This window comes from Hyaloscypha bicolor, assembly GCF_002865645.1.
Source record: "Hyaloscypha bicolor E unplaced genomic scaffold K444scaffold_83, whole genome shotgun sequence".
In the NCBI taxonomy this organism is placed as follows: domain Eukaryota; kingdom Fungi; phylum Ascomycota; class Leotiomycetes; order Helotiales; family Hyaloscyphaceae; genus Hyaloscypha; species Hyaloscypha bicolor.
In genome coordinates this window covers 422,929-448,402 of record NW_020194585.1, presented here as the reverse complement: position 1 = coordinate 448,402, position 25,474 = coordinate 422,929, and the positions used below count along the sequence as shown (strand labels likewise).

The 25,474-nt window shown below is 46.8% G+C and overlaps 9 protein-coding genes across 9 annotated transcripts; 4 read left to right on the top strand and 5 right to left on the bottom strand.

The window, feature by feature from the left end:
• Positions 1-2,484: 2,484 nt before the first annotated feature.
• On the top strand, positions 2,485-4,718 carry K444DRAFT_643356 (subtilisin-like protein; the record flags this gene model as incomplete). Its single annotated transcript, XM_024884848.1, has 9 exons — positions 2,485-2,565; positions 2,613-2,828; positions 2,884-3,191; positions 3,260-3,293; positions 3,342-3,516; positions 3,568-3,691; positions 3,741-3,887; positions 3,946-4,129; positions 4,194-4,718. The coding sequence occupies 9 exons, from the start codon at positions 2,485-2,487 to the stop codon at positions 4,716-4,718; spliced, it is 1,794 nt and encodes a 597-aa protein (XP_024736472.1).
• Positions 4,719-6,505: 1,787 nt separating this feature from the next.
• K444DRAFT_589937 (aldolase) lies at positions 6,506-7,559 on the bottom strand (the record flags this gene model as incomplete). The annotated part of the gene is made up of 1 exon (XM_024878129.1): positions 6,506-7,559. Exon 1 carries the CDS (start codon positions 7,478-7,480, stop codon positions 6,506-6,508), a length of 975 nt encoding a protein of 324 aa, XP_024736471.1. The 5' UTR covers positions 7,481-7,559.
• Positions 7,560-8,270: 711 nt separating this feature from the next.
• Positions 8,271-9,927, bottom strand: K444DRAFT_529666 (MFS general substrate transporter; the record flags this gene model as incomplete). Its single annotated transcript, XM_024874830.1, has 6 exons — positions 8,271-8,827; positions 8,878-9,042; positions 9,098-9,352; positions 9,403-9,434; positions 9,561-9,771; positions 9,828-9,927. Coding segments are annotated over 6 exons (1,320 nt in total), but the record flags the coding sequence as incomplete, so codon positions are not given.
• A 1,562-nt stretch (positions 9,928-11,489) lies between these two features.
• Positions 11,490-13,803, top strand: K444DRAFT_529600 (uncharacterized protein; the record flags this gene model as incomplete). The annotated part of the gene is made up of 6 exons (XM_024874824.1): positions 11,490-11,677; positions 11,720-11,839; positions 11,905-12,282; positions 12,364-12,801; positions 12,856-13,124; positions 13,187-13,803. The coding sequence occupies 6 exons, from the start codon at positions 11,490-11,492 to the stop codon at positions 13,801-13,803; spliced, it is 2,010 nt and encodes a 669-aa protein (XP_024736469.1).
• Positions 13,804-13,955: 152 nt separating this feature from the next.
• Positions 13,956-15,230, bottom strand: K444DRAFT_613155 (Phosphoenolpyruvate/pyruvate domain-containing protein). The gene is made up of 2 exons (XM_024880294.1): positions 14,762-15,230; positions 13,956-14,711 (listed from the first exon to the last, which is right to left on the bottom strand). The coding sequence occupies exons 1-2, from the start codon at positions 14,856-14,858 to the stop codon at positions 14,089-14,091; spliced, it is 720 nt and encodes a 239-aa protein (XP_024736468.1). The 5' UTR covers positions 14,859-15,230; the 3' UTR covers positions 13,956-14,088.
• A 1,441-nt stretch (positions 15,231-16,671) lies between these two features.
• K444DRAFT_643352 (uncharacterized protein) lies at positions 16,672-17,378 on the bottom strand (the record flags this gene model as incomplete). The annotated part of the gene is made up of 3 exons (XM_024884847.1): positions 16,672-16,792; positions 16,841-17,076; positions 17,115-17,378. 3 exons carry the CDS (start codon positions 17,376-17,378, stop codon positions 16,672-16,674), a joined length of 621 nt encoding a protein of 206 aa, XP_024736467.1.
• A 500-nt stretch (positions 17,379-17,878) lies between these two features.
• K444DRAFT_589925 (DUF917-domain-containing protein) lies at positions 17,879-21,414 on the top strand (the record flags this gene model as incomplete). The annotated part of the gene is made up of 6 exons (XM_024878128.1): positions 17,879-18,252; positions 18,305-19,817; positions 19,871-20,322; positions 20,372-20,627; positions 20,677-21,117; positions 21,151-21,414. Exons 1-6 carry the CDS (start codon positions 18,206-18,208, stop codon positions 21,412-21,414), a joined length of 2,973 nt encoding a protein of 990 aa, XP_024736466.1. The 5' UTR covers positions 17,879-18,205.
• Positions 21,415-23,313: 1,899 nt separating this feature from the next.
• Positions 23,314-24,249, top strand: K444DRAFT_613152 (uncharacterized protein). The gene has a single exon (XM_024880293.1). It carries the CDS (start codon positions 23,489-23,491, stop codon positions 24,191-24,193), a length of 705 nt encoding a protein of 234 aa, XP_024736465.1. The 5' UTR covers positions 23,314-23,488; the 3' UTR covers positions 24,194-24,249.
• A 476-nt stretch (positions 24,250-24,725) lies between these two features.
• K444DRAFT_629970 (uncharacterized protein) lies at positions 24,726-25,373 on the bottom strand (the record flags this gene model as incomplete). The annotated part of the gene is made up of 3 exons (XM_024883135.1): positions 24,726-24,763; positions 24,805-25,306; positions 25,368-25,373. The coding sequence occupies 3 exons, from the start codon at positions 25,371-25,373 to the stop codon at positions 24,726-24,728; spliced, it is 546 nt and encodes a 181-aa protein (XP_024736464.1).
• Between the last annotated feature and the right edge of the window lie 101 nt (positions 25,374-25,474).

Here is a 25,474-nt window from a genome sequence, read left to right as displayed (position 1 = left end):
TATGACTACAAAAAACGTTTAGCTTAGTTACTGACGGGGCGGTTCCAGGAGAGAAACGAATTTTGAATAATGGCTTGCAACACGAATTCTTGGCCGGGTGAGATTCTTGGGGCCGGGCTAACTCGTAACACGTGGCTGGTGTAGCGAGGCAATTTCCTCGCTAAAATAGGGGGAAATAAGAATCCTGGAGGAGCGAAAGACATCGCAAAGTTTCAAGGCATTGAATTTCATTCTTTTCTGGGCTAGGATCAAGAATATATTTTCAAAATTTATCCAAATATACCATTTAATCAAATTGCGGACATCAACTTCAATGTACCTCCTTTGCTAGGCAGCAAACTTGAAGCGCACTACCTATTCAAGCTTCCTACTAACAAGCGACCCCTCCTTAAAAATAGCCTCCCTCCTTCTTCGCCGTCTCGAGCAAAGTACCCGCTAGGGCTTACGCGGGGGGAAACTCGTCTTCCAAGTTAGGCGAGGCAAGCCATTCTCGAATCTTGCCTGTGGGACAATCCCGTTTCTGGTATGCCAGATGAGTATCCCTCGTTTAAAAAATGTTTAAGCTGAATGGAGTTTATCCAATGACTCCTGGTTCAGCGACCAAGACTTCAATATTCTAGCTTGGGAGAGGCTCTTTCGACAAGGCTTCACTGAATCCCTCAATCGCTTCCTAGTAGCACGTTCAGGGTCTGAAAGAACTGCATACCTGGAGCTGTAGATTGTCTATCCAGCATCAGCTGTCGGACTCAATAGAGAACCGATTTGCACGAGGCCCCGCCCCGCGGCCCGCCCATTGGATTTTCCTCACTGAAACTGAGGACTTTGACAGCCTCAACAGCCATGTTGTCACATCCCTTTTTGTCTCGAATATCTCCCTGGCCCTCAGCGTCCACACGTTGAAATTTGGCAACCGCGGAACTGAACGCGGCTGACATACTTTTTTTTGGAGCCACATCGAGAGACAACCTTAACACATTATTTATGTCGGAGAGATGCGAGAGTTTAGTGGGTGTTCCTGCCATTGCAACAACGCGAAGTCCAGATTGAAGAACATCGTTGACTAGTCCTGCTCCTGACCCGGTTGACCAGCCGGTGACTAAGCTTATTAACCTCGATCAGTCTTTTAGGAAAAGGTAATCTTTACTGAACCAGACGGGCTCTCGATTTGCATTCATAGCGGTGGTGCGCAGGATATGTGAGTCGTGTCCGGTTTCAAATATCTCTAATTGTTTTGATCAGATGTCACCAGAACTCGGATCAAATTATTATTATACCTTTGAAATGTCGCGTATGCGTGTTATCAATAATGAGGCCTCTGATGTCACCAGCGCGGATCATACAGAGACGAAAGAAGTGAACGGACAGATCCCCGTCCAACCCCTTGGTCGCCCGCTCGCTGCAGATCTTGATCCCTATTTTCTCCTTTTTAATAAGCTAATAATAAACATTAATATAGGCCCTTGAATTTCCTTATTTATAGTAATAATAATTATCAAAGTAATATAACTAAGCGCTTAGTTTCAATTTACTTCTTATATTAATATATTAGTTATAAAGGATTATATGAGGTTATATAAGCTATTTTTAATTTGAGTAATTATTATAATATTAGAATAATTTACTATGTTTTAAAGTAAATAAGTTAAAGACAAGTACATGAAGTATACTCCTTTATTTTAAGCAATTTGTTTACTAAACTAAAATTATAGTTATAGAGTTATTCGCGGAATTATAATATAATAACATATGTAATACGAGCAAAATTGCGTCTTAGTAGTGCCTGCTTAAAAATCACGTTTTCGCACTTGTTTGACATATCGCTTGCACCAATAATCAACCTAAGTAAATGCTTTCCGGGAGAAAGCTGTGTAAATTCTCATTTTGATTCTATAATTCCTATCCATGGAATTTCAGATAGAGATCCATAAATGCTTAAACCATGTATTTCATTCGCGTGATTACATACTTTCTGCACTGACCCCTTTTCGGAATGTCGATTGACAAATGGTGAAGATGACTTGGACCAGCCGTGTCAAGGTCGATGTTCTACAGAGATCATGGGATTAAAGTTTAAACATAGTGAGCTTCCGCCCGTCGCTGGTGACAGCACCAAATTTGAGATTTGATTTTGTACGCCAGCCAATAGATTCTTGCGTTTTACCACATCAGGGACTGAGGCTTGCCGTTTTCAAGCCACTCAATTCTTGGCAATAGAAGTGCCTGTCAGTGGCCACATTTTGATTGGAAAATTAAAGACTTTGCCGTTTTGGGCGAATGAGGAGACCATGTTGGCGCCGATTCATCGTGTAATGTGAGGTTCACAAGTCTGGGATAGAATACTTCAGGCTTTCATTTCTCGTTCTTTTCCGCTACAAGGTCATAAAAGATAGTTGGATCTGGCGATGAGATAAAATCTCTACTATTTCAAGCACAATTTTATTCTCGTCCAGCTGCTCGTTCCCCTGTAGAGCGCTAAAAAGAAAAATGCGTCTTGATGTCTCACTTACTGTAGAATTGGGCCTTTGTTCTCGAGGATCAGAGACACCTCATCCCACACTTCTCCAGGTCCATTTCCACAATATATAGTGTCCATGACCCCTCATTAGCGATAGTTCGGAGAAGCAAGCCCAAATTACGGAAAGCATTGGACCCCACAACAGATTGCAGAAACCTTCGCCCCATCCTCAGAAACCATCCGTGAAGTGACTACATGGCTGTTAGCAAGCGGAAATACAGAGGGGCATATCTCGTTATCTGAAGGCTCGGCATGGATTCGTGTCAATGCAACAGTTGAACAGACTGAGTCTCTCCTCCATACAAAGTATAAGGTGCGTGACTGGGAGCCTCCAGATCAAGCAAAGTTGATGTTGACTCGTTCTGCAGGCATTCGAGCACACTGAATCTGGAAAGCGAACGCTGGCATGCGACGAGTACAGTGTTCCCCAAGCCCTCAGGCATCATATCGATATCATCACACCAACCGTTCACTTCGCTTTGAAGACGAATGGAAAAGAAAAGAGAGATCGTGTTGGAGCAGTTGGGCCTACAACGCAAGTTCAGTGGCGACCAATGGCTATTCAACCTGCTGCTGGAGTCACTGAGGTAAGTTTCAACTACTCGATTTGTGCGAGCATTGTGTATCCTCAGTGCTTGAGGGCACTTTACAAAATGCCAGTTGGGACCATGGACAAGTGAGATGACCCCTTGACCTTCTGCGCCAATGTTGAAAGCGCCGAAAATAACCACTAACTGCCAGCAGGTCATCGTTTGCAGTTGTTGAATACACTCCCTATGTGGTTATCTCTCAGATCTGATCGAATATTCTGCTGACTCGTTCACAGGCCTACAGTCAAACTGATTTGGATTTGTTCTGGGATTTTGCCACTGGCAACGCTGTACCTAAGGGTACTCAGCCAAGCGTAAAACTCATTGATGGTGCTGTGATAGATCAAGTGAATCTACCCATTGACTATTATGTAGAGCCTAACCTTGACCTTGAGGTTGCTATCCCCCTCGGTATTTCTAAGGCAATTTACTCTGTGAGACTTCAGACTGACTCTTTACTAGTATACCCTCAGAAGGTAAACTTATATCAAGTGGGGGATAACTACATGGGAGCTTCATTTGGAGATTTCCTTGATGCGATTGATGGCTCCTATTGCACGTATGCTGGAGGAGATTCTCCTATCTAGTAAGCGTAGAATCTCTTTTTTATGATCTTGAGTTGACCATGCACTCAGCGATGGGACATACCCAGATCCAGATCCTAGAGGTTACCAGCACAAGAAAGCTTGTGGAACTGTGAAGCCAGCTTCAGTGATCAGCACTTCATATGGCTACAACGAAGCTGACCTCTCGCCTGCATATGAGATGAGACAGTGCAATGAGTAAGCTCACGAGTCACCACGATCGGATCCTTGTCCAATACTGACTTGGATTGATTAGATACTTGAAGCTCGGTCTGCAAGGTGTGACGATGTTGTTTTCCAGTGGTGATTCGGGAGTTGCCGGAAATGGAGGCCAATGCTGCACCTCGCCTCAATGCAAGGATGGAGTATATAATGATGGAAAATCCGGTGCTTTCAATCCCAGTTTCCCTTCCACTTGCCCATATGTTACTTCTGTTGGCGTAAGTAATTTTTAATAACAGTCCAAGAAAGTGACACACACATTTAACTGATTCGTCATTTTAGGCAACACAAATTGCACCAGGTGCACCCATTACTGCCCCCGAAACAGCCGCCGAGAAGGTCTTCTGGTCTGGTGGCGGATTTAGCAACGTGTTTTCAGCCCCATCCTACCAAACTTCAGCCTTAAAGTACTACTTCAGCCACAACAGTCCCGATTACACATCTCGCCAGTACAACAACACACAACACGCTCGGGGGTTCCCCGATATCTCCGCCAATGGATTTCAATTTCCTTGCAGTCTTAAAGGCTCATTCTATTACTGCTATGGCACATCTATGTCAACCCCAGTCGTAGGCTCGCTGATCACATTGATCAACGAGGAGAGGATCAAGAAAGGGAAGGGATCCGTGGGATTTTTGAATCCAGTGCTGTATGCCAATGCAGGGGCCATGAATGATATAAAGGTTGGGGGAAATAGAGGTTGCGGGACGAGCGGATTCAGGTCCGTGACAGGATGGGATCCAGTCACGGGGTTAGGGACGCCGGATTATGAGAAGTTGTTGAAGGTTTTCATGGCATTGCCTTGAGATGATTAATGGGAAGTGTTGTGAGTTTAATGATTGCCCGTTTTCGAGAAAGCGAAGACGTGATAATGCGGACCATGGAAAATCAAACATATGTTCTGGTAACCTCGAATCAGTCTATTCGCGAATAAACTACGTCCACTCGTGAATTTCCTATATAAATTTTTACCATTACGACTAGACTGGTCTATTCACAAAGAAAATTACCTCATCTCACTTATTTACTTGTATATAAATTTTCCTTATCATTTAATTATAGTGTTAAGAGACATGTAAAATATTCACAGGTAGAGTAATTTGCAGTTAGACCGGAAAATATCCAATGGCTAATGGTATTACAAATACTAAACTTATAATAGGCATATAAACAGAGTAGTTAGAGACAGAAAAGATTACTTTTCTTGGATCTACTATAGGGGGTCAAGGTGACCTTGCTCCACACGCACATTCACCTTATCTCCGATTACAAGTCAATATCCGAAACGATTTCGATCCAGCCAGGACTTGCTTCGAGTATCGAATAGATGAATAGCGTTACTTGGTGCCGCAATAATTTATTCCGGATGCATTAATAAGAAACCGTCAAGTTGAATGACTATAGAGAGGATGATCTAATTCCCTCGCTCTTGTTAGAACATAGGGCATTCAGTCTTTTATTGTCCAAAAAAATAAAATAAAGAAGAATAAATCTCATCCCGTGTAATATATGTTTTTCCGAGATGCCCTCTTTCCAGTTAGTTCATTCTCAGTCGGCTCTTATAAACGGAAAGGCATCACTAAAACTATGGAGATCGCGGCATAAAGAATTGAGAATACAGGGCATTGGGTAACCTGTAGACCTTCTAGCGTACAAATCAAGGTAGCAAACTCTTGCCCTAAATTCATGCCCTGTAGAGCACCAAGGGTCAAAATGCCCTATATTCCCAATACTTCATGCCGCAATCTCCCTAGTATTACCAACAGCGCGTATGACTGCAATTTTATAGAGCTTAAAAAAAATAGCAGAGATATAGGAGCTGCTTTGTGATGGATTTCTATATGAAGGTTCATGAAGTTTTTAATTTCTGCACCACTTTCTTCTCCTAGTCATACAGGAACACATTGCTAATCTATCTTCAAGCATTACCAACTCTTGTGAAATGCATCGCACATTTCGAGCACATCGGCCACTATACTCACTTCAGATCTATTCCTTTGTACATAAAGGCGTGGAGAGAGTTGGCTTTCTTACATGTTGTCTCTATTCGGCGAACATTGATTATATAAGCTCCGAACAAAGAGATGGCATCTAAAATTGCGATTATTTTGTGAGGAGGAATTTCACTCATCCTTGGCCTGCTCCGCTGACTGCCCATCACTGCAGCACGCCACCGGAACTCCAGGCGGTGGCTAGGGTTCAACTCCTATTGTAATGCTCAGTACTCTTGCCCGCCCTGGGATCATTTAGACTCCTTCATAAATGCGGTCCATAAAAAACTGATAAATTTGTAAATTCTGTCTATCACCAGAGTATCGTCGGTAGCATCAAAGTTTAACAAATAAAAGGTTGGAGGGAAGGAAAGCCGTCAACCAACGGCATTGGAGGTTGACATTGCTGAGGTCCAAGGGTCGGCATTTTTTTACGCACATAACGGGTGTTTTTTTGGGCTAACAAAACAAATGGTGTGCCTCAAACTCAAGCGAGAGAAATTGAAAGACGAAATGAGATGGTGTTTTTTCCATTCGTTTTTATGAAAGCACGCCAATGCTAATAGGAAGATCTACACAAAAATATTGATGAAGCGAGTCTACTATACAACAGCAGCTTCAAAGTTCATCTTGTTCACTTTAACAAGTGCCTCAGCTACTTGTAATTTTACTGCTTCCGTCGGGCCGGTGTACGGCTTGCGCGGTAGCAACTTCTCAGCGGCGTTTTCGATGCCTGCGGCTGAAGCCGAAGAGATAGCAACCCCATATTTTGTTGCTGCAATCCCCAATTTGCAAGGACTTTCAGCCAGCGCGATCTCCTGCTGCAATTTCAATGCCTTCTCAAATTCCCCCACCCGATACAACCTGTACACCTCGGCAGCAGCTCGAGGAGCAATATTTGCAAACGCTGCTATGCACCCAGCCGAACCAGCAGCCAGGCCGCCGATCAGGAAGTCCGATTGCCCGCCGAAGATAGCGAACTCGGAAGGCGGGAATGTGGCAGCTAAGCGCGTAGTCTTGCCCACGCTCCCGCATGTGAGTTTCACTCCAACTATATTCCGGTTCTTCTTCGCTATCGAGGTAATTAGGCCCGAGTCCAAGTCAACACCATTGCAAACGCCAGGGAAATTGTATATTACAAGGGGTAGCTGTGAAGCGGTCGCCACATCATCGAAGAATCCTTCGATGACGGCTGGAGTTGTTGCTTTCCCAAAATATGCGGGCGGGAGACAGAGTACATAGCTGGCGCCAGCTGCTGCTGCATCTTCAACAAATTCTAGTGTTTGCTTTGTCGAGTGCGAACCCACGCCCGCCACCAGAGGAAAGTCGGGTCCAACGGCCTCACGCGCAGCGGCTATAAGTTGGAATCTTTCTTTGGTGGTAAGTATAAAGGCTTCTGCGTTGGTCCCGAGGATAACTAGGCCCGCTAAGCCGGTCGTGGCTAGGTAGGAGAAGTATGATTTTTGTGCAACCCAATCAATTGTGTCTGTGGCTCTGTCGAAGAATGTGATTGCTGGGCACCACACTCCATGTTTTGGGATGTGGGGTTGACATTTCGAATTGCCCATGGAACCCATTGTGCTACGTAGATTGACGGGATATGGAAACTGTTTTTGCAAAGAAGATGTAGTCCTGATGGTAAGAGGGGAAACAAAGAATTGGCTGTATGGAGAGGGTGTGAGTCCGAAACTGTATGAGATTAAAGGTTTTCATTAGTGGGGTGAGCCAGGCGGGGATGACGAGAGGCTTCGGGTCAATTGGGCAAAATCCCCGAGAACATCTCAAGGTTTCAATAGACACCAGTTTAATCTTCGATCCTTTTCCAACTGTTTTTCAAACCGTCCAACAAGAAGAGAGCCTAAGACAGGGTCTTTAAAGTCCAGGCAACAAGGGATAACTGACGGACCGATATAACCCCACTCTTGGTTTGATTAGAACGCATGACCGCGTCCGATTCTTGTCTCCAAAGATTGGACTGGCGATCTTTGCATCTCAACTTTATATGTCGTGACCCTAGCATTCTCCTATTTTCGTCTCGCTTAAGACGCTGTTTGGAAAAGGGGGCTATTTATATCACGTGATATAGATGTTATTCTTTGTACAGAATTTGCCTACAAATGTAAAGCGTTGTAGGTAGGAAAGACGAAGAAAGTATGCGAGGCTTAGGCGTAACTTCAAATGTAATGATGCAAACAGGTTACATGATACAAAAACAAGAGCAAGTGATGTCACATCCCGCTTATTCCCCACGGGAAGCTGCGCCTCGGAGCTCTGCCCGCTCGAGTAACAACCACCGGAGAAGTCCAACTTGATCAGATGACAGTACCTGGAAACACCCCCTCGAGCATTCAACCGCTTTCAACATAGTTAAAGGATGTACCGGAAATTAGGATGGAAGTCCAACAAATCACTCGTGCTCTTCTCAGCCTCAATGTCATTTGTGCCCAGCGTTCGAAACTCTTCAGCTCTCGCATCCCTCTTCCTGTTCTCCCTCTTCATCCAAAGGTAATTGCAGACGATAGCGCAAAGCGCCAGCGTGAAGAATGCCAAGAGGGTTCCGTGTCCGCTCAGATACCGAGGTGGATGCCTGTAAACTTGCGTTCCAATGATGCTCAAGCCTTGGCCCGTGATTTGCGCCATCGCCCACGCGGTGCTCCGCTTGGTGTAGCCAGAATGGTTGATCGTGATCCAAGACACTGTTAGGATGACACCCGGGTAGAGCCCTGCTGTCACAAAACATGTACCGGCAATGAGAGCGACTTTGTTGGTGGTTGACATTAGAATGATGAATCCGGCGGCAGAGGTAGCCATGCAGATGAATAATACTGGGCCTTTGGTATTGATGCGATCTGAGATAAAACATACGGCGAGGAGAGTGACGGTTGCAAATGCATAGGGAATCATGGTGAAGAGTTGAGTTTGCACTGAGTGATATTAGTTAGATGCAAGCGTTTTCAGAATTATGAAGACTTACATTTGTCGAAGCCGAATTGTAAAATGAATGTGGGGAGGAACGAAGTGATTGACGCAATTCCTAGGCACAGTGCGCCGTATATGATAGCGGTGAAATAGGACTTGGGGTCTCTCAGAGCGATCAAAATTTGAGAATACTCGATTTTCTCATTCGTGACACTGTTGGCTGCAAGGGTTTCTTCAGCGTGAATCCAGATTACGTATTTCTAGCTGGGACTTACATTCTGCCATCCGTTGGAGAGCCAGTTCTATCTCTGCGTTGGTAAAATACCTACTCCCACGCTTGGCGATGATGTCTGGGAACGATGGAAGGAAGAAGAGTATTATGAATCCCAAGCCAATAGCAGGGATACCCTCAACGATGTATAGCCACTGCCACGCCTTAAAACCGTGGACACCATCCATATTTTTGTCAACTCCGTACGCAATCAGGCCACTGAAACAACCCGATATTGTTGCAGAAGTATAGTAGACGGCTAGAGGGAAAGTTAGAAGCTGCCAAGGAAGTCTCATGATATTCACCTACCAGCTCGTGTAGCAACCTCGTCTCTTTTGTACCTGATAAATCTCGCAGTCAGCAAAGCCCAATTAACAAGAAATGTGGGTGATGGAAAATGTTTCGGGGGTGTCGCCCCTCTTAAGACATATGGGAGAGGCAATCTGAGCTCAGAGAAGATAACATACCAGAAACTGAAATAGAGCAAGCCAACCTGGACAAAAGCTTCTCCCATGCCAATGAGAACTCGCAGGCCCATGATAGTGCCATAGTTTTTTGAAGCCGATAGACACGTCCCGCACGCACCGAAGAAGATGACTGCGATTCCAAGTTGACGCGGCGGACCAATAATCCGCATTCCGAGATTTGCTGGAAGCATGAATACCATGTACCCAACAACTAATAACATAAGCTTCAACTGGAAAGCAAGGTGCAGAGGCCTTGTTTGAACGTACAAAACATCATCAAACAGTTGAAGAATTGCTCATTTGACAGCTTGAGGTCTGCTTGCATTCCCATGATCCGAGCATTTCCAAGATTGTTTCGATCCTTTTGAAATTAGCAATGTTTGAGCTTCGTTCAAGGTGACTTGCCATATATGCTATGAAGAAACTGCATGCCAGAAGAGGGACAATTGCCAAGTCCATCTTGAGCAACAGACGTTTCTCTTGCTTGGATTTCTTTCTCTTTGGCTCAATCAATTCTGAGGCGGGTACATCATCCGCCCATGTTTGCTCTACCTTTTCTGCCATGATTGTCTTAATTCCCGATGGTACGTGGCTTGGTCGTTGAAGAAATGGCGATGGAAGAGAGAAGTATCTTGCAGCCTTGGCGCTGGCGGGGTAGTAAAGTCTGGAGACTGGAGTCTGGAGTGTGGAGTGTGGAGGAATGCGGGGAGAGAGATGGGGAAGGCATTTTTATATAGAGAGGACCTCCTCAAAGAGCACGCTAAGTTTCAAATGAAGTCTTCTCCGAATTATTTTGTCGTTTCGATATCTATCACCATCGCGCCGACTGCCAATTTCGCGCCGATACAGCTCCCCCATCTCCGGTCCAACCCAATTGGACCGCCCAGGTTGGACCTGCATGCTCTTGCAGCAGTGGCTGCTCTCGGTGGCGCAAGGAAATCCGGGGAGTACCACAGAAGGACAGAGCATAAGTTTCTACGCCTTAGAGTGGCGGTGAATGAAGCCTGGAAATAAGGAGGTTGAAACGGAAAGTTGCTTCCTCAAGTCAGCAACGGAACCATGCTTCCTGAAATCAGAAACCCCGCCGTGCACCAGGTGACTGCGGAAAGCCACCGGGATCACTAATCGTGCGTCAGGACTTGCACCAAAACCTCAGGTCCGGGACGTAGGGGCTTTGGTGCAAGTCCTGACGCACGATTAGTTCAGGTGAACTTTGCGAGAACACGCTTTCATAGTTCACCTTCCCCTCCTCGCCTACCCCTATACTTACATATAAGAATTAAAGAGAGAGGGGAAGATTCAATTTATAGTAGAGCTTAGAGAGGGGGGAGGGGCGTGGTTGTGGGCTTGGGCGTGGGCGTGGGCGTGAGCGTGGTAGGAAAATGGGGGCGATTCTTTTTAGCACGGTGAAGCAGTAAGCCGGATGCGGATTTTGCGTTTCGCGTTGACACGTCACGTTCCTCACGGCTTTCCATGGCGCTGGGCCAGGTGATCCTTACTAGTACGAAGACGAGCGGCATTTGAAATTCGTCCAATACCCTAAGCGAGGACGGGTGCAATTTTGACCTTTACAATACAATACAGTACAGAATTTCTCACCATTCCCCCTTATATTTGACTATCGTAAAAATTTCGCGAAAGTTAGATCTGCTTCTTTTCTCTTACGCAAAGACTTTTAATGAGTTTCGGGAGTTTCGTTGAGATTTGATGTGATTTTCCAAACGTAGCGATTTTGGTGTTCCTCGGGGTTTTCAACACCGCCTGCCTTCGTATACCAGGGGCGCTGAGTCAGCCAAGCCCACACGAACACACCCCAGTGTGGCGTCTTGAAGTCAAACCAAGACCTCGGTAGAACACTTTCTGTAATCTGTACTGTGCCTTGAAGAAGGAAACCCCAAGAGAACACCCACCCAAAGGCCATGTGCTACAATGGACGACCTCGACGCCCATCGAGCTTATGGCCCTCACAACCACCTCTCCGGCGATGATGCTCATGATAGTCCCGTGACCAGGGACGACGCCCCAACAGCGAATAGGAGCAGGGGATACAAGGGATCGCGGAAGCAGGAGGGTATCAAAAGGGCATGTAACGAGTGCAGACAACAGAAGGCAGGCCCGTCCCCCTTGTCGGATTTTACTTGGGTCACTCGCTAATCTAGCTTTTGTGGTCAGCTCCGATGTGACGTTGTGAGAGAACCGTTTTCCTCCTGTTCGAGATGTCGGCGACTTGGGCTCAGTTGCAGAATCGAGGCAACATTTCAGAGAGTGGAGAAGAGGAAGTAACACAACCAACCCACTCTTTGCCAAAAACATCCCTGTTGAGAGCAGTTCTGACCACCTTCAGGAGCAAGCGAGAGCTTCAACGAATGGAGGGTCATCTTCAGACCCATACATCACCCTCACATGCATCTCAGCCCAGTCTGCCATTATTTGCCGACATTCTTGACCCCCGACCGGTTCCTGAGGCTCGTGCCTTCAGCGAACCAGCCACGCCGGCCCCTCCGACACGGCCCGAAGACCTTCCGCTCTCAGAAAACTCGTCGTCCATTCCACCCACCCATCCAACACTAGCCGAAATTTCTGCACTTCATTCACCGTCCACCAATGAAGTGCAGCATTTGAACTGGAGTGTTCCATCGGCTGCAGTTTCAGCAACGCCCGTGACCCGGACATTAGACGCCATAGAGCTATCCGTAAATGAGATTCAAGGTCTTTTCAATGGGTAAGAACTATATACCCTTCTTCACTTCCCTCCTGCCTAACGCTCTTGAATGTGTGCATGCTTACGTGTATTTTTTCATAGATATTTTCAACATTACCACAAATTCTTGCCATTCCTTAACCCCTTGAAGCCTCCCGACTATTATTATCGGTCCTCTCATTTGCTATTTTGGGCTATTATTGCTGTTGCTTCTCGTCGCTACAACGAGGACTTGTCTCTTTTGACCTCTCTGTCGAGAAGTGTACCTCGACTGCTGTGGTCAGTTTTGCAGCCTGTCCCTCAGAGTTACCACGACGTAAAAGCTCTCTGCCTACTTTGTACTTGGCCTTTCCCACTAAGTAGCTCATCTCGAGACCCAACACTCATGCTCAGCGGGACTATGATAAATCTGTGTCTTCATTTTGGGCTCCACAGACCCAATCACGCTCAAGATTTCTCAAAATTCAAGGTCGCCCTTCCTTTCGAAGATCTTCAAGACCGTATGACAACTTGGAATACGTGCAAAATAGTTGCTCAAAGGTTTGTTTACCGTTGCAATTAAACGATGCTGGTTATACTAACTACTGGATTGAGTGTTGCAACAGGATATGGCCAGCCATCTTTTGTTCCGCTCGAAGACGTTCTCATTTCTCAGGCGCACAATGTTCATGCCCAACAAATGTCCCAGGAGCTCAGGGATCGTTTGCAAATTGAATCATTTTGCCAAAGAACCGCTAAAGCCTTAGATTGTATGTCCCATAGTCGTGAAGCTGTCCCAAACGACGAAGTGGTTACAACTATGCAAGCATTGAAGGAAGACTTATCTCAGCTTCAAAAGTGCATGGATAAATCGGAAGCAGGAGGTAGGGAAATTTTTATGCACTTCCTCTATGCTTCTAATGTGCTGAAGCTAATTTAGTCTCAGGCGTCCTAGCCGTGTACCTTTGCTGCACGCAGCTTCATCTGCGCTTATATACTTTGTTCAGCAACACCAATTCTCACGACTACATCGAATCGCTCTTATCGCTCTTCGAAGCTTGCAGAGAACTAATTTCACTGGTCCGCGATCGAGAGGAAGATATCTTGATTCATTGTCCCAATTACATTTTTCAAATGATCCTCGCATCCGGCTTTGCTGTTTTGAGATTGAGTACGAGCCCAATGTCGGAATATATAGACAGTGCATCCAGTCGAACAACATTTAATTCTGCAATTTTCGCTCTAAGAAAGATTAGCGTGTCCAACAATGATCTTCCCGGCCGCCTGGCTGATGTTCTAGCCCAACTCAAGGCTCGAGGAAATAGAGAGAAGAGGGACTGGCAAAATCTTCAGCCCAATGTGCGAAGCAGAATGAGCATGAGTATCACATTTGACTCTCTTTGGGAATGGAGAAAGGGTTTTGAATCTAATGGAAGTAAAACCACAAGTGGTGCGCAATATTTCATATGCCCAATTTATAATTTTGATGTGACTGCTGACGGAGTGCAGAACAAGGGCCGTCTGCCTCAACAGACATCACTCCTAGCCCACGTCAAACCCTAGATAGGAGCCACGGTTCAAGCCCCAGAACAGCACCTCCGCAGGAATTTAACTTCGACTACCTGATGTTCGACGACTTCTACCCATTGAATGGGATAATCCAAAATGTCTCGGATGTTCCAAATGCATACTGGCTAGCTAATGATACGTCATGATATGCCTTTGAGATATCGCCACCAGAAGGTTTTCATAATGGGAAGCGAGGAGAACTACAAATTCAATTCAATTCAATTCCAACAACGACCACGGAATGAAATCTACTGTCTTCTGCTGACCACCCATGGATTCTCACACGCCTCCTGCAAAAGTGGTTCCTCCAGCCTTGGCATCAATCTCCAAGTCCTCTTTGAGCCCGCTCACCTCGAACAATTGTACTGGCGTCATTTGTGCTTCGGCACCAGTGATGCCCTTCGTCTTCAGTCTCTGATATACTTCTTTCATAGCCTTATACGCCGGCGCCAACCCCGCAAACGGGAAAATCACAATCCTGAACCCCATCTCCTGGGCCTCGGAGACACTTATACTTGGCGTGGCTCCATGCTCCACCATATTCAACAAGATCGGCCAAGGAGCCAAATCCTTCACGACAGCCCTCGCTTCCTCCTTACTCGTGATGCCTTCAAGAAAGCCAACATCGGCCCCTGCTTCCTTCGCGAGTCTTAAACGAGCAATGGACTCAGCATATCCAAGAGATTGCAAAGCATCTGTGCGCGCAATGATCACGATATCCGAGCCTACGGCATGGCGCGCAGCAACGGCCGCGCGAATCCGAACCAAGAATTCAGAAGTCGACACGATCTGCTTGCCTTGGAGATGACCGCAGCGTTTCGTCTGGATCTGGTCTTCGATGTGAAAGCCAGCTACTCCGCTACGGGCGTACTGTTGAACTGTTCGTGTGATCATGATGGGACCTATCTCGTTAGAACATGTTAGGATGGAATGGGAATGGCATTGGATTTACCTCCATACCCCGTATCCGCATCCGCAATAAGTGGAACCCTAGCATCGAGGTTGGCAATCATCTCAGCATGCGCTCGCATGTCGTTTAGACCCGCCATCCCCAAATCCGCATGGCCAATTCTTGAGGCACTTGTTCCGGCGCCAGTCTGTCCCCGCCATCAGCCGCCACACCTCAGAACGAAATCTCCCACGAAGAAACATTTGGTGCTCTTACCATGTAGATAGTATCAAACCCCACACTAAGCGCTATTCTAGCGGAGAACCCATCGTAGACGCCCGGAGCCAGAATTATTGGACCGGGAGACGAGATCAAATTGCGCAGCTTGGTGGCTGCGGATTCGTGGGGAGGGGGGCTGATAGAACCCATTTTCAGGATGTTTTAAAATGTCTCGGAAGTACGGCAAGTTCAGGGAACGATGGAGCATGCAAAAATGAAGGTTTGTTTGAGGAATCAAATACACTTCACTGAATCGCAGACCTGTATTTATATAAGTCGATCCCTTTCCGGCACCGACGCCGCACCTGTACATTCCGATCACGGAGCAGCCATTAAATATTCCTTCTCGCGGCATGATTACTGTTTAAATCGTCTGTACAGCGTATTACCAGTGTTAACGTCCGGTTCTGAGAGATGATCTCCGATTCTGTCTGACGACACGTGAGACGCTGGATTTCGGCCCGGTCTGGGAAAATCGGCGCGAATTCCTGCGCCCCTGGCTCCTGGGCGTCAGAACGGCGGGGACCAACCTCGCATTCTTGGAGAGCCAAGAAAGTTGGGGGAAATGGATAGTGAGAATTATGTGAGGATTTCCATTTGAGCGAGATGGGTGACGTTTTTGTCGAGACTCTGAGACATTCGGCGGGAGGAGGTCTTTTATCTCGCCATTATTTTCTCCCCTTTCCCGTCATTCATGGGGATCTGACCAGCTTGTCTCCACTTTCGAACCAAGGATCTTTATACAAATAGACATACTACCACAAATTCCAATTGAAAGGAAGTGAATTAAAACTCAATCCTGCAGCTATAAAACTATAGGGGTATTAACACTCTCGGGTCAGCTATTATTTTGCTTTAATCACCGGGGTCATGCTGTTCCAGTATCACGTGATTCTTATTGCAATGTTTTAGAGGTTGATGACTTGATTTCTCAGCTCACGCGGGGTAAGCACTCTATATATACATCCAGTATATAAACTACTGTGTACCAGCGTACACCTAGTTCCAACACTTCTTGTCTCAAAGGATAATCACGTGACTTGAGACACAACTTGCGCGATTGCAGATATTTAGCTTCACACACACACACACACACACACACACACATTCATTCATTCTCTCTCTCTCTTATCCTTCTCTTTAATTGAAACACCGTTCGTGGGCGGGGGGGGGGGGTTGCCTTGCGGCCGCAGGATTGCTTGTTTTGCTCGACCTCGCTACAAGAAACAAACGAGTTATGTGTATCTTAGCCTTCAACTTAGCAGGGCAGCATGGATAGTCGCAGTGTTCAAGTATTTGAGTAATAAGACATTCGTTGGGAAAGCTTGACATAGGGGCTGCGAGCAGACATCGAAATTATGGGCATTTTTGCGAAGCAAGATGCGGATTGGGGAGGTAAAGCATCAAAGTGCAGATTCTCACTGAAGTAGCTCTTGGACCCCACTCAGCACTCGAAAACCTTTGAGAACTTCATCTAGAAGTAATGAGATGGAGAAGGTCATGTTAGACGCCATTTTTTAAACATGACGTATTATACATACCCCGGAGATCACTGTATCCTGCACCGCTTCCCTGAACGCAAACTGAAACCCCAACACAGGTAGCAGGGACAATCGAATCGTACCAGATGATTGAAACAAGCTGGGGATTGAATGGGATATAAACTGAATATTTTATCTCAACCTGAGTTCGCCTTAATTGAAGCTAGGGGAGGCACTGAGAGCATTAATCTCCACCCTTATCTGCCCCAACCTTCTCTGCTGCTTCTCATACTCCTGATATATCTCTTGACACACACCATCCGCATTTGAATACCTGCCAATACATTAGCATCAAGATCTCTTGCCATAAGATCGCACATACCGCTTCCAGTCTGCTCCACCATACCCTCCATGCTTCTCATACGCAACATATGCTTCTTCTTTTGCAATATACGCCTTCCCACAGTTCAATTGCTTCTCACCTTGCATCTCTCTTATCCTAACTTCTTCCTTCTTCAGCCAAACAATCTTCTCTGAGGTGTTCAATTGTTTATATTCCATCCCCGTCAACTCTCCTCTCCAGTCTTGTCCTTCTCCTTGCCCAGTTGTCCTGTCTTTCTGTCGCCGTTCTGCAGAGTGTAGCTTGCTCCTTGAACCATCCCGACTCGTTTTCCCAGATCGAATAGCCCATATCCAAGAACCATTGATCCCAGCGAGATTGAGGCGAGCTCCCATGGCGAGAATTTGTGGAACCGTGTGCAGAGATCGGTGGCGAGGCCCGTGTAGCCAAGACCTACAACCAAACTATCGAGAAGTCGAGAAGGCACGAGATTATGAGCGGGAGAGATCTCGAGGTGCTTCTGGGCGCAGGTTTGAGTGTGCTTTGTGGCAACTGAGGGACAGCGCTTTGGGTCCGCCATGTTGCTAGTGCTGCTAGCTTGCTGTTGGGGTAAGAGGACGCTTGATCATGGAGGGATGCGCGGACAAAGAGGAACAGAATGAAAATGCAACGATGATTGATGAAGCATTGAGTGTTTAAGAGAATGGAAAGAACTTCAGAGGACGTGAGCTTTTGTAGATATAAATTTATGCAAGGCAACCAGAGATCCACCAAAAACTGTGGGAATAATGACATCAGAAATCACTGAGCATGAGTCGTACACACGAGAAATCAGAGGTTAAGAGATACATTTCAAATTTGCTTGCAAATTTGCAGTGGAATTGGAACCACGGGATATAATAGCAACTCGCCTTTGGATTCGAGATTCGCATATTCAATAAAGAACGTGGGAGCTTGGGGGGGGGGAAGGGCGAAGAAATTACCCTTATTTAGAATTTCAGGGGCACTTACCGAAGATTTGCCGCTTCTCCGCCGACATCCAACATCGCCTCATCGCAAATCTCATTTGTCCACACTATCTTTCAAGTGAATGCCACAGACCCTCCAAGTTCAAGTGAGCCTCCGTACTTGCCGTTGAATCACAGTCTTTTCTTGCCGTGTCCCCCTTCCAGGTTCAGCCTCTAGATCGACCAACTTCAAGCTTATCGTCAGAAGTGGGATAAGTCACAAGTGGGAGTTGCCCGACGGGGTAGCAAGCTCCAACATGTAGTGTTATTCATATCTCATTCAACTTTACATTGCTTTCGTCATTAGACATTGCGGGAGATAATGAATACCCAATAGGGGAGGCAATAATTAGAAGTTGTCTTAAATATTTGCATCCTGTCGAAATTGGTAGACGCCACCATGGCTCGGAGTGTTCGGAATTTCAGAATCGGTGTTGATGTCGGCGGGTCAGTTTCGACATCTAAGTATCAGATTTTCGGCATGTTTACAAGTCAATAGGACAAACACAGATGGAGTAATCCTCGATCCAACGCGATCATCAGAGCGCGATCGAGGGATCGTGGCATGGCACAAAGCATCCACAACCGGAAATCCCAGCGACGGCATCAACAACGCCATCAACACAATGTTCTCAAACTCCAAAATCGACCCAAAAGAAGTGGTCAGTATTACAATTGGCACCACGCATTTCATCAACGCAGTGGTTGAGCGAGACTCAACGCGGCTTGCCAAGGTTGCTGTCATTCGACTTTGTGGACCGTTTTCGAAAGGCGTTCCTCCTTGTATCGATTGGCCTGTGGAGTTGAGGGATTTAATTCTTGGGTACTATTGTTTGGTAGAAGGGGGTCTGGAGGTTGATGGGAATTTGATTGCGGAGATTAATGAGGATGAAATTCGGGACCAGGCGGACATCATCAAGGCGAAAGGTATCAAGAGCATTGTGGTCAACGGCGTTTTCAGTCCTGTTGACGTGTTCTACAATCAAGAGAAATCGGCAGCCGAAACCATAAGGGAAGTATATCCGGAGGCTGATATTGTCATCTCCAAGGACGTTGCGAATCTTGGATTCCTCGAAAGAGAAAATGCTGCGATTCTCAATGCATCAATTCTTCCTTTCGCTCGGAAGACGATCTCGTCCTTTCAAAGTGCAATCTCACGCCTACAACTTCATTGTCCGGTCTTCATCACTCAAAATGATGGAACGACTTTGCTTGCGAGCGCCGCTTCCAAGCTCCCCATCAGAACATTCTCGAGCGGACCAACAAACAGCATGAGAGGGGCTGCTTTCCTGACGCAAAATGACATCAAAGAAGTCATGGTGGTCGTCGATATTGGCGGAACAACAACTGATGTTGGGTTACTGCTTGCAAATGGCTTTCCTCGGCAAGCAGCGGCCTTCAGCGAGATCTCTGGTGTGCGGACCAACTTCTCCTACCCCGACGTCAAAAGCATTGGCCTCGGAGGTGGCTCGATTGTGAGGAGACAGGGAGATGGAAGCCTGACCATTGGTCCTGACAGTGTCGGCTATCAGCTAACTCGGGAAGCCATCGTGTTTGGAGGTGGTGTGGCGACGGCTACAGATTATACTGTTCTGGGCGATCAAAATTCGGACATTGGAGATCGCTCACTGGTTATGAGACCTGAGTTGGAGAACAATTTGGACGATTTCAAAACTGTTGTCAAGAAGATGCTTGAAAGAGCAATCGATACGATGAAGACTTCAGCAGATGATATTCCTGTACTGCTTGTTGGAGGCGGAGCTATCATTGCCCCTGACGAACTTTCTGGAGCGAGCAGAGTAGTGAAGCCCGAGTGGTCAGGAGTTGCAAACGCTATCGGAGCCGCAACTGCGCGAGTGAGTGGGATCATCGACACGATTGAAAGCACGGAAAGCAAGACTTCGAGTCAAATCATGAAAGAGATCTCGAAAAGAGCAATTCAGAAAGCAGTCGAGAATGGTGCGAAAGTAGAGACAGTTCAAGTCGTTGAAATGGATCACCTGCCATTGCAAGTGAGTTGGCGATCTGCGAGAAATTAGATACTGCCCCTGACATTGATATCTAGTATATTGCAAACAAATCCCGATTCATCGTCAAAGCTGTTGGAGACTTCGACTTTGCTCAAGAGGCAGGTACAGAAATTTCAAGTGCGAAAGGAAAACTGGAACGAGATGAGATGACCGAGTTCGAGAAGAACTCCTCCGCAACTAAAGAACAGGAACAAGAAAAGAGAAATCTTGTCAAGATTGATATTCAATCGTACAGGCCAAACATCCATGCCCGAGAGTGGATAATCTCAGAGACTGACCTCGCATGGATCACAATAGGATGTTACATTCTAGGAACTGGTGGAGGAGGTTCACCATACGGCCATATGCTACGACTTCGCGAGATTATGCGAAATGGAGGAGTTGTTCGTGTTATCTCTCCTGATGATTTGAAAGATGGCGATCTCGTCGCGTGCGGTGGAGGGAAAGGGTCTCCAACGGTGTCAATGGAGAAGCTTGCAGGCGATGAGTATGCGGTGCCACTTTTGGGAACTCAAGACACGGCTGACATTCGACAGAATGGTGCAAGCTCAGACCGAACTGTACAATTATATGAAAATTCAACCGAACGCAGTCATTGCACTGGAAATAGGGGGTGGCAATGGTCTTCAAGGAATGATTCTCGGTGCGTCGACGAACATGAACATACCAACAGTTGACGGAGACTGGATGGGTCGAGCATATCCAGTCGCATGGCAGACAACACCTGTTGTTTTTGAAAAGAAGCCAGTCTTCCTGCCATCCACGATCTGCGATGGAAATGGAAATGTTATGGTAGTTCCTTCCTAATCCGATGGAACAGCAGGGAGCTGACTGATCACAGTTTATGACGCAAGCAAAATCTGAAGTGATGGTAGAAAGAGCATTCCGAGCAGCACTTTCCCAAATGGGTTCACACGTAGGCTGTGCTAAGGGACCGGTCACCGGGAAGAACACCAAGAGCTGGGTCGTCGAGCACACGATTTCGCTCTCGTGGCGTATCGGTCGTGCTGTTGCGCTATCACGAAGCTTGAACCAAATCGATACCGTGGCCGAATCGATCATCAGCGAAGTAGGAGGGGACAAATCTGCAAAAGTTCTCTTCAAGGGTAAGATTGTGGGCGTTGAGAGAACCCTGCGAGTGGGTCACGTGTATGGGGAAGTGATCATCCAGGCAATGAACGTGACGGGGAGCGAGGGGCCAGATGGCAAAGGGCGGTACAAGATTCCGTTCAAGAATGAGAATATTCTTGCCATCAGGGAAGAGGAAGATGGTACCGAGACAGTAAGGCTGCTTCCCTATCTCGGCAAGGTTCAGGCTAACAGTATCAAGATCCTTGCCTCGGTCCCAGATTTGATTTGTGTGATCGATGCTCAAAACGGAGAAGCTATCGGCACTCCAGAGTACCGATATGGCTTGCTAGTTATCGTTCTCGGCATTGTTGCTTCAGAGAAATGGACCTCGACTCCAAGAGGTTTGGAAATCGGCGGCCCGACAGGATTTGGCATGGGTGATGTGGAGTACAAGGCTCTCGGAAAGTTCCAAAAACCTAGGAGCGTGATTGATGAATATGGAGCCTAACCCAAAAATGACGGCAGAGTTAGTAAAAAGCTAAACCTCTCCTGTGAATCATTCTTGGATATCTGATCTAGCGCGGCTCACCGTGGACAGAAAAGACGCCACTTCTCTTCAATGTCTCAGATCGGAGTTGGACATTCAAATAAACTTAGAGATGGAAGAGATTTAAGGTTGGCCCCGGTAAGATGTTCGAAGGGGGTGGGCTATGAACGTACCATATCTCGAGGGGATATTGGTTGAGGGCCATTTGCCATGGCCCAGCTAGACCGAGTACATTGAATATAGTACCGCTTTCTGTGCCCATCGCGAAGGCGGTATGGAATGAGGCGTCCCGTGCTTAGTTCCCGCCCACCGGGGGCCGCTGAGCGGTACCCTAGAAATTATATAATTCTAGTTGCCAAATAATAATATAATCTTCTTCAGCTCATATTAATATGGATCGCCCTGATGGATAGCCTTAGTAGCATAATGCAGACCTCGACAGTCGGCTTGAATATTTCTACAACTTCGATCTCCATGACCAAGATCCACCCGAACAAATAGATTATCCAAGAACGAAATGCATTTTTCACTAAAGATGCTCAAGAGGAAACTGGATGCAGCGTTCAAGAAGAGGCTCGGCGAAGAAATTGCATCAGTGTGTTTATTCCCCTCGTTCAAACCTCCCCGCAGCCTCTCGGGCTCTCAGCTAACTCTGGAATGTTACAAGCACAACCTAGACAGCACCCCAGGAAACTTCAAAAGAAGGGATCGAAGAACTGCACCCCAGAACCCGTTCCAAATATGGAAGTAGCTGATGAGGAGTTGAATGTAGAAGCTGAATCAAACTCAGTCAACGCAGAGCCTTTCTCCAGATTATCTATCATCGAAGAAGATGAGGAAGTGCCAGCTCAATGCCAAGTCCCACAAAAAGTTTGCCTCGATGACAACACGCTTCTTCGTCCAATCTCGGGGGTCCGTCTTCCAGCTTACCCATGCCAAGTCCTGCATCCTTCCCTACCGAACAGACGACCCCATGGCCGGGATCACCTGCAAAAAATGGAAGAAGTCCCTTCATACTCAATCATCTCATAGAAATAGAGGAATCCTGCAAGAAGCGTGACTTTGGTCTACAAATGGGACTAGAATGGCTAGAAATGTTCTGGGGTTTCGAAACGCTGCAACGTTGGTTTAAGCGGAGGCATGGCTGGGAGCCTGGTATCGGACGATTTGAAGACTTCGAGGAGAGGGGAAAACAGAATGTTGACTTTTGAATTATGTGGGATTATCCTACGAATTTGATTTGATTCGGCTGTTGGGATGTGAATCGAAGGGCATTGGTGGTGAAATTGTAAGACCGAGATACCATCGTGGTCAATTATAAGTTAGTAAGACTTTTCACTGGAAGAACTTAAAATAACACTGCATATTGTCGTAATGGATATAATACCCTGGCTTGTTGATTCAAAGGTGCTTGCAGGCGCAAAGTCACGGAGGAAAATATCATGTTGCTGACGAAACTTCACATGCGCCGGAAAGGATTTATTTCACTCTGATAACATATGACAGTCTCAAGCAATGCGCTGCTACCCCCGCAACAGCCTAAACACTTGTAGTGGGTCCTTAGTTAACGCCACCCTAAAGTCTCGTCAAAATCCCCGAAAGAGGAAGTATCAGGTGCTTTCAGGATCCTCTATTCGCAGAAGACCCTTGAGTTGGCCAGTGCACGCGTGGTGTTATCCTTGGACCCACTGTACGAAGTAATCCTTTTGTGTTTGGTGGGCATAAAAATCAAGGCTTGCAGGGCGCCTGAAACGGGGCTCAATTGGCCGTTGCGGAAAAGGTCAGACCACTATGAGCCTATGGCAACATCACGTGTTGCTGCGCAAGGAACTTCAACGCCTTTAAATCCAAGATGACTGTCAGACAACACAAAGCATTCACTCTGAGACTTCAAATCCATGAGTCATCGTACTTTTGCGACATCTAGCATAGGAATATCCTGTTGTCATACTCAGACAAGAGCTCAGCGAACACTCAAGCCCGAGCACAGCTAAATTCAAACGCACCGGGAAGGCGAAAAAGGCACACAACACAAATGGTCGACAAGCCTGGAGCATTCATGGCAAGTCGGCCGACGGTCATCGAGCAGAGGTATACTTTCAAAGCCTACCAAGCGGTCTACGCCGTGATCCAAGAGCTTAACCGTAAGGATGCAGAAGCCGTCGTCGAGCTCCTCATCCGGAACGATAAAGGAATGCTCAACGACATCGCAAAATGGTGTTCAACGACCGGATATCAACTGATCTGTTCTGAGCTGGGAAAAGAAGGCGAAATGCGGTGTCTGATTCAGAAAGGAGAGCAGAAGATAAACCATAAAGTCATGACGGTGGTCATATCGACGGCGGATTTGGAGTACATTGCGTATCCGTTTGATAAAGCGATTGGAGGAGCGGTTTCGGGAATGGAGGTCAATCTAATTTTTGAGGGTGCAGGCGTGAGGTTGTTGAAGAGGGGATATCGGGCGTCGCTTTCGGGATTCTGGGGACGGATGTTCACGACGGTTGTGGAGAAGGTGATGAAGGATAAGATTGGATGGCCTTTACCGCAAGAAGCAATTTTATTGTTGGAGGACCTGGGGGCGAAATTTTATGTCTGTGGACCATCATTAGTGGGATATGGAATTACGGAAGAGGAGTTGGTGGTCAAGAATCATGCTCTGGGAGGCGTGATCACTTGGGTTGATCTTTTGGCGAGTAGTAACGTCAGTGTATTCTCGAAATCTGCATTTGAGAAGCCGTAGTGTACAACCATATCAACAGATCTCAAAGCCAACTCTGCTGCTAAGCATTGCCTCAATTCTTTTGGCTCTTCTCGACCATATTGACCGCAATTGAAATCTAACCCCACGCAATTCTCTCGGAACAATTCCAAGCTCATGTGTGCTCGAAGAAGCAGTTTCGACAAGGATATTGGTTCTTAAGCGGAGTTCTAAATGTTGTCAGATGTTGAACATTGTCAAAACACCGGGCAAGTCGAAGGCAGTCCCTCAGCCAACACAACGACCACTTTGTAAGGCTTGTTAGTCTTCCTGATCAAAGCATCGCTGGTAGACTGATTTACGGCCCATATAAGTGATTTTCGGCATCGTCTTTCCCGTATCCGTCCACAGCTTCTCGAACCTTTGTTCCGAGTGCCAATCGTAACGAATACGGCACGCACAGAGGGTGAGATGCGCAAGATTTGGATACCTGGGTAGAAGTAGTGCCGGCGAAAGCTTTGCCGACCCCTGACCCCATCGAATACCACATATAACCAAATTTCGAACATAATTCTCAGTATCCAGCATGTGTTCCAAATCCTTCGCCGTCATCTGGATGCGACGCTCTGTAAGAAGTCGTCCATAGAACGCACGGATTCCCTCAACGTTCGGCAAGTGGAGGGTATCCCGGGTCGCATCGAAATAAACGGGACGCCCTTGGGTCTGTTTCTCGAAGGTCAGACTGTAGTACTTGCTGGCAAATGACCTCGCTTCTTTGTTGACGTGAAGAAGAACTGGGACTGGGCCCGCATTCGCTTTCGCCCTCCAGAATGGACTTGGTCCTGCTCCGATCTCTTGTATCTTGACTGTGGCCATATTTCTGGGATCGTGGGTGATTCTGATGATGCGAGGGCCTGGGAGACTCAGTTTCCATATCTCGTTGCGAAGCTCCGGTGGCAGTTTTGGGAAAAGGCTGAAGGTCCTCTCTGATTGTTTTGGTTGGCCCAATGCTTGCGCCGTCGTCATGGAAATCCGAGGATCGGGAAGCTGAGGTACTGCATCGTTCGTGGATGTCTTGTTTTTGTCTTCTTCGTGTCCTGTGGTCGGGGCCGTCTTTGAAACCTTCCGGGCCCATACCGACAGTCCGGATCGCGTCTAAGCAGTGTCAGAGCGCTACGTTCAATCACGATCTGTGAATAAAATTCCTTTGCCTTACCTTCATGGCTACTGATGATGCTGGTCACCTCCTCACTTAATACGCGCTGTGGAATCAGATGATTGCTGAGCTTGCTTGGGGGAGCCAGCGCGACAGATCGAAGGTGA

What these genes read in the sequence shown, in the direction of transcription:
- K444DRAFT_613152 (XM_024880293.1), top strand. Translation starts at nt 23,489, where the DNA reads ATGGTCGACAAGCCTGGAGCATTCATGGCAAGTCGGCCGACGGTCATC.
- K444DRAFT_613155 (XM_024880294.1), bottom strand. Translation starts at nt 14,858, where the DNA reads ATGGCGGGTCTAAACGACATGCGAGCGCATGCTGAGATGATTGCCAAC. An exon ending in TGCGGATACGGGGTATGGAG is followed by an intron (nt 14,712 to 14,761) that starts GTAAATCCAATG and finishes CTAACGAGATAG; the next exon opens with GTCCCATCATGATCACACGA.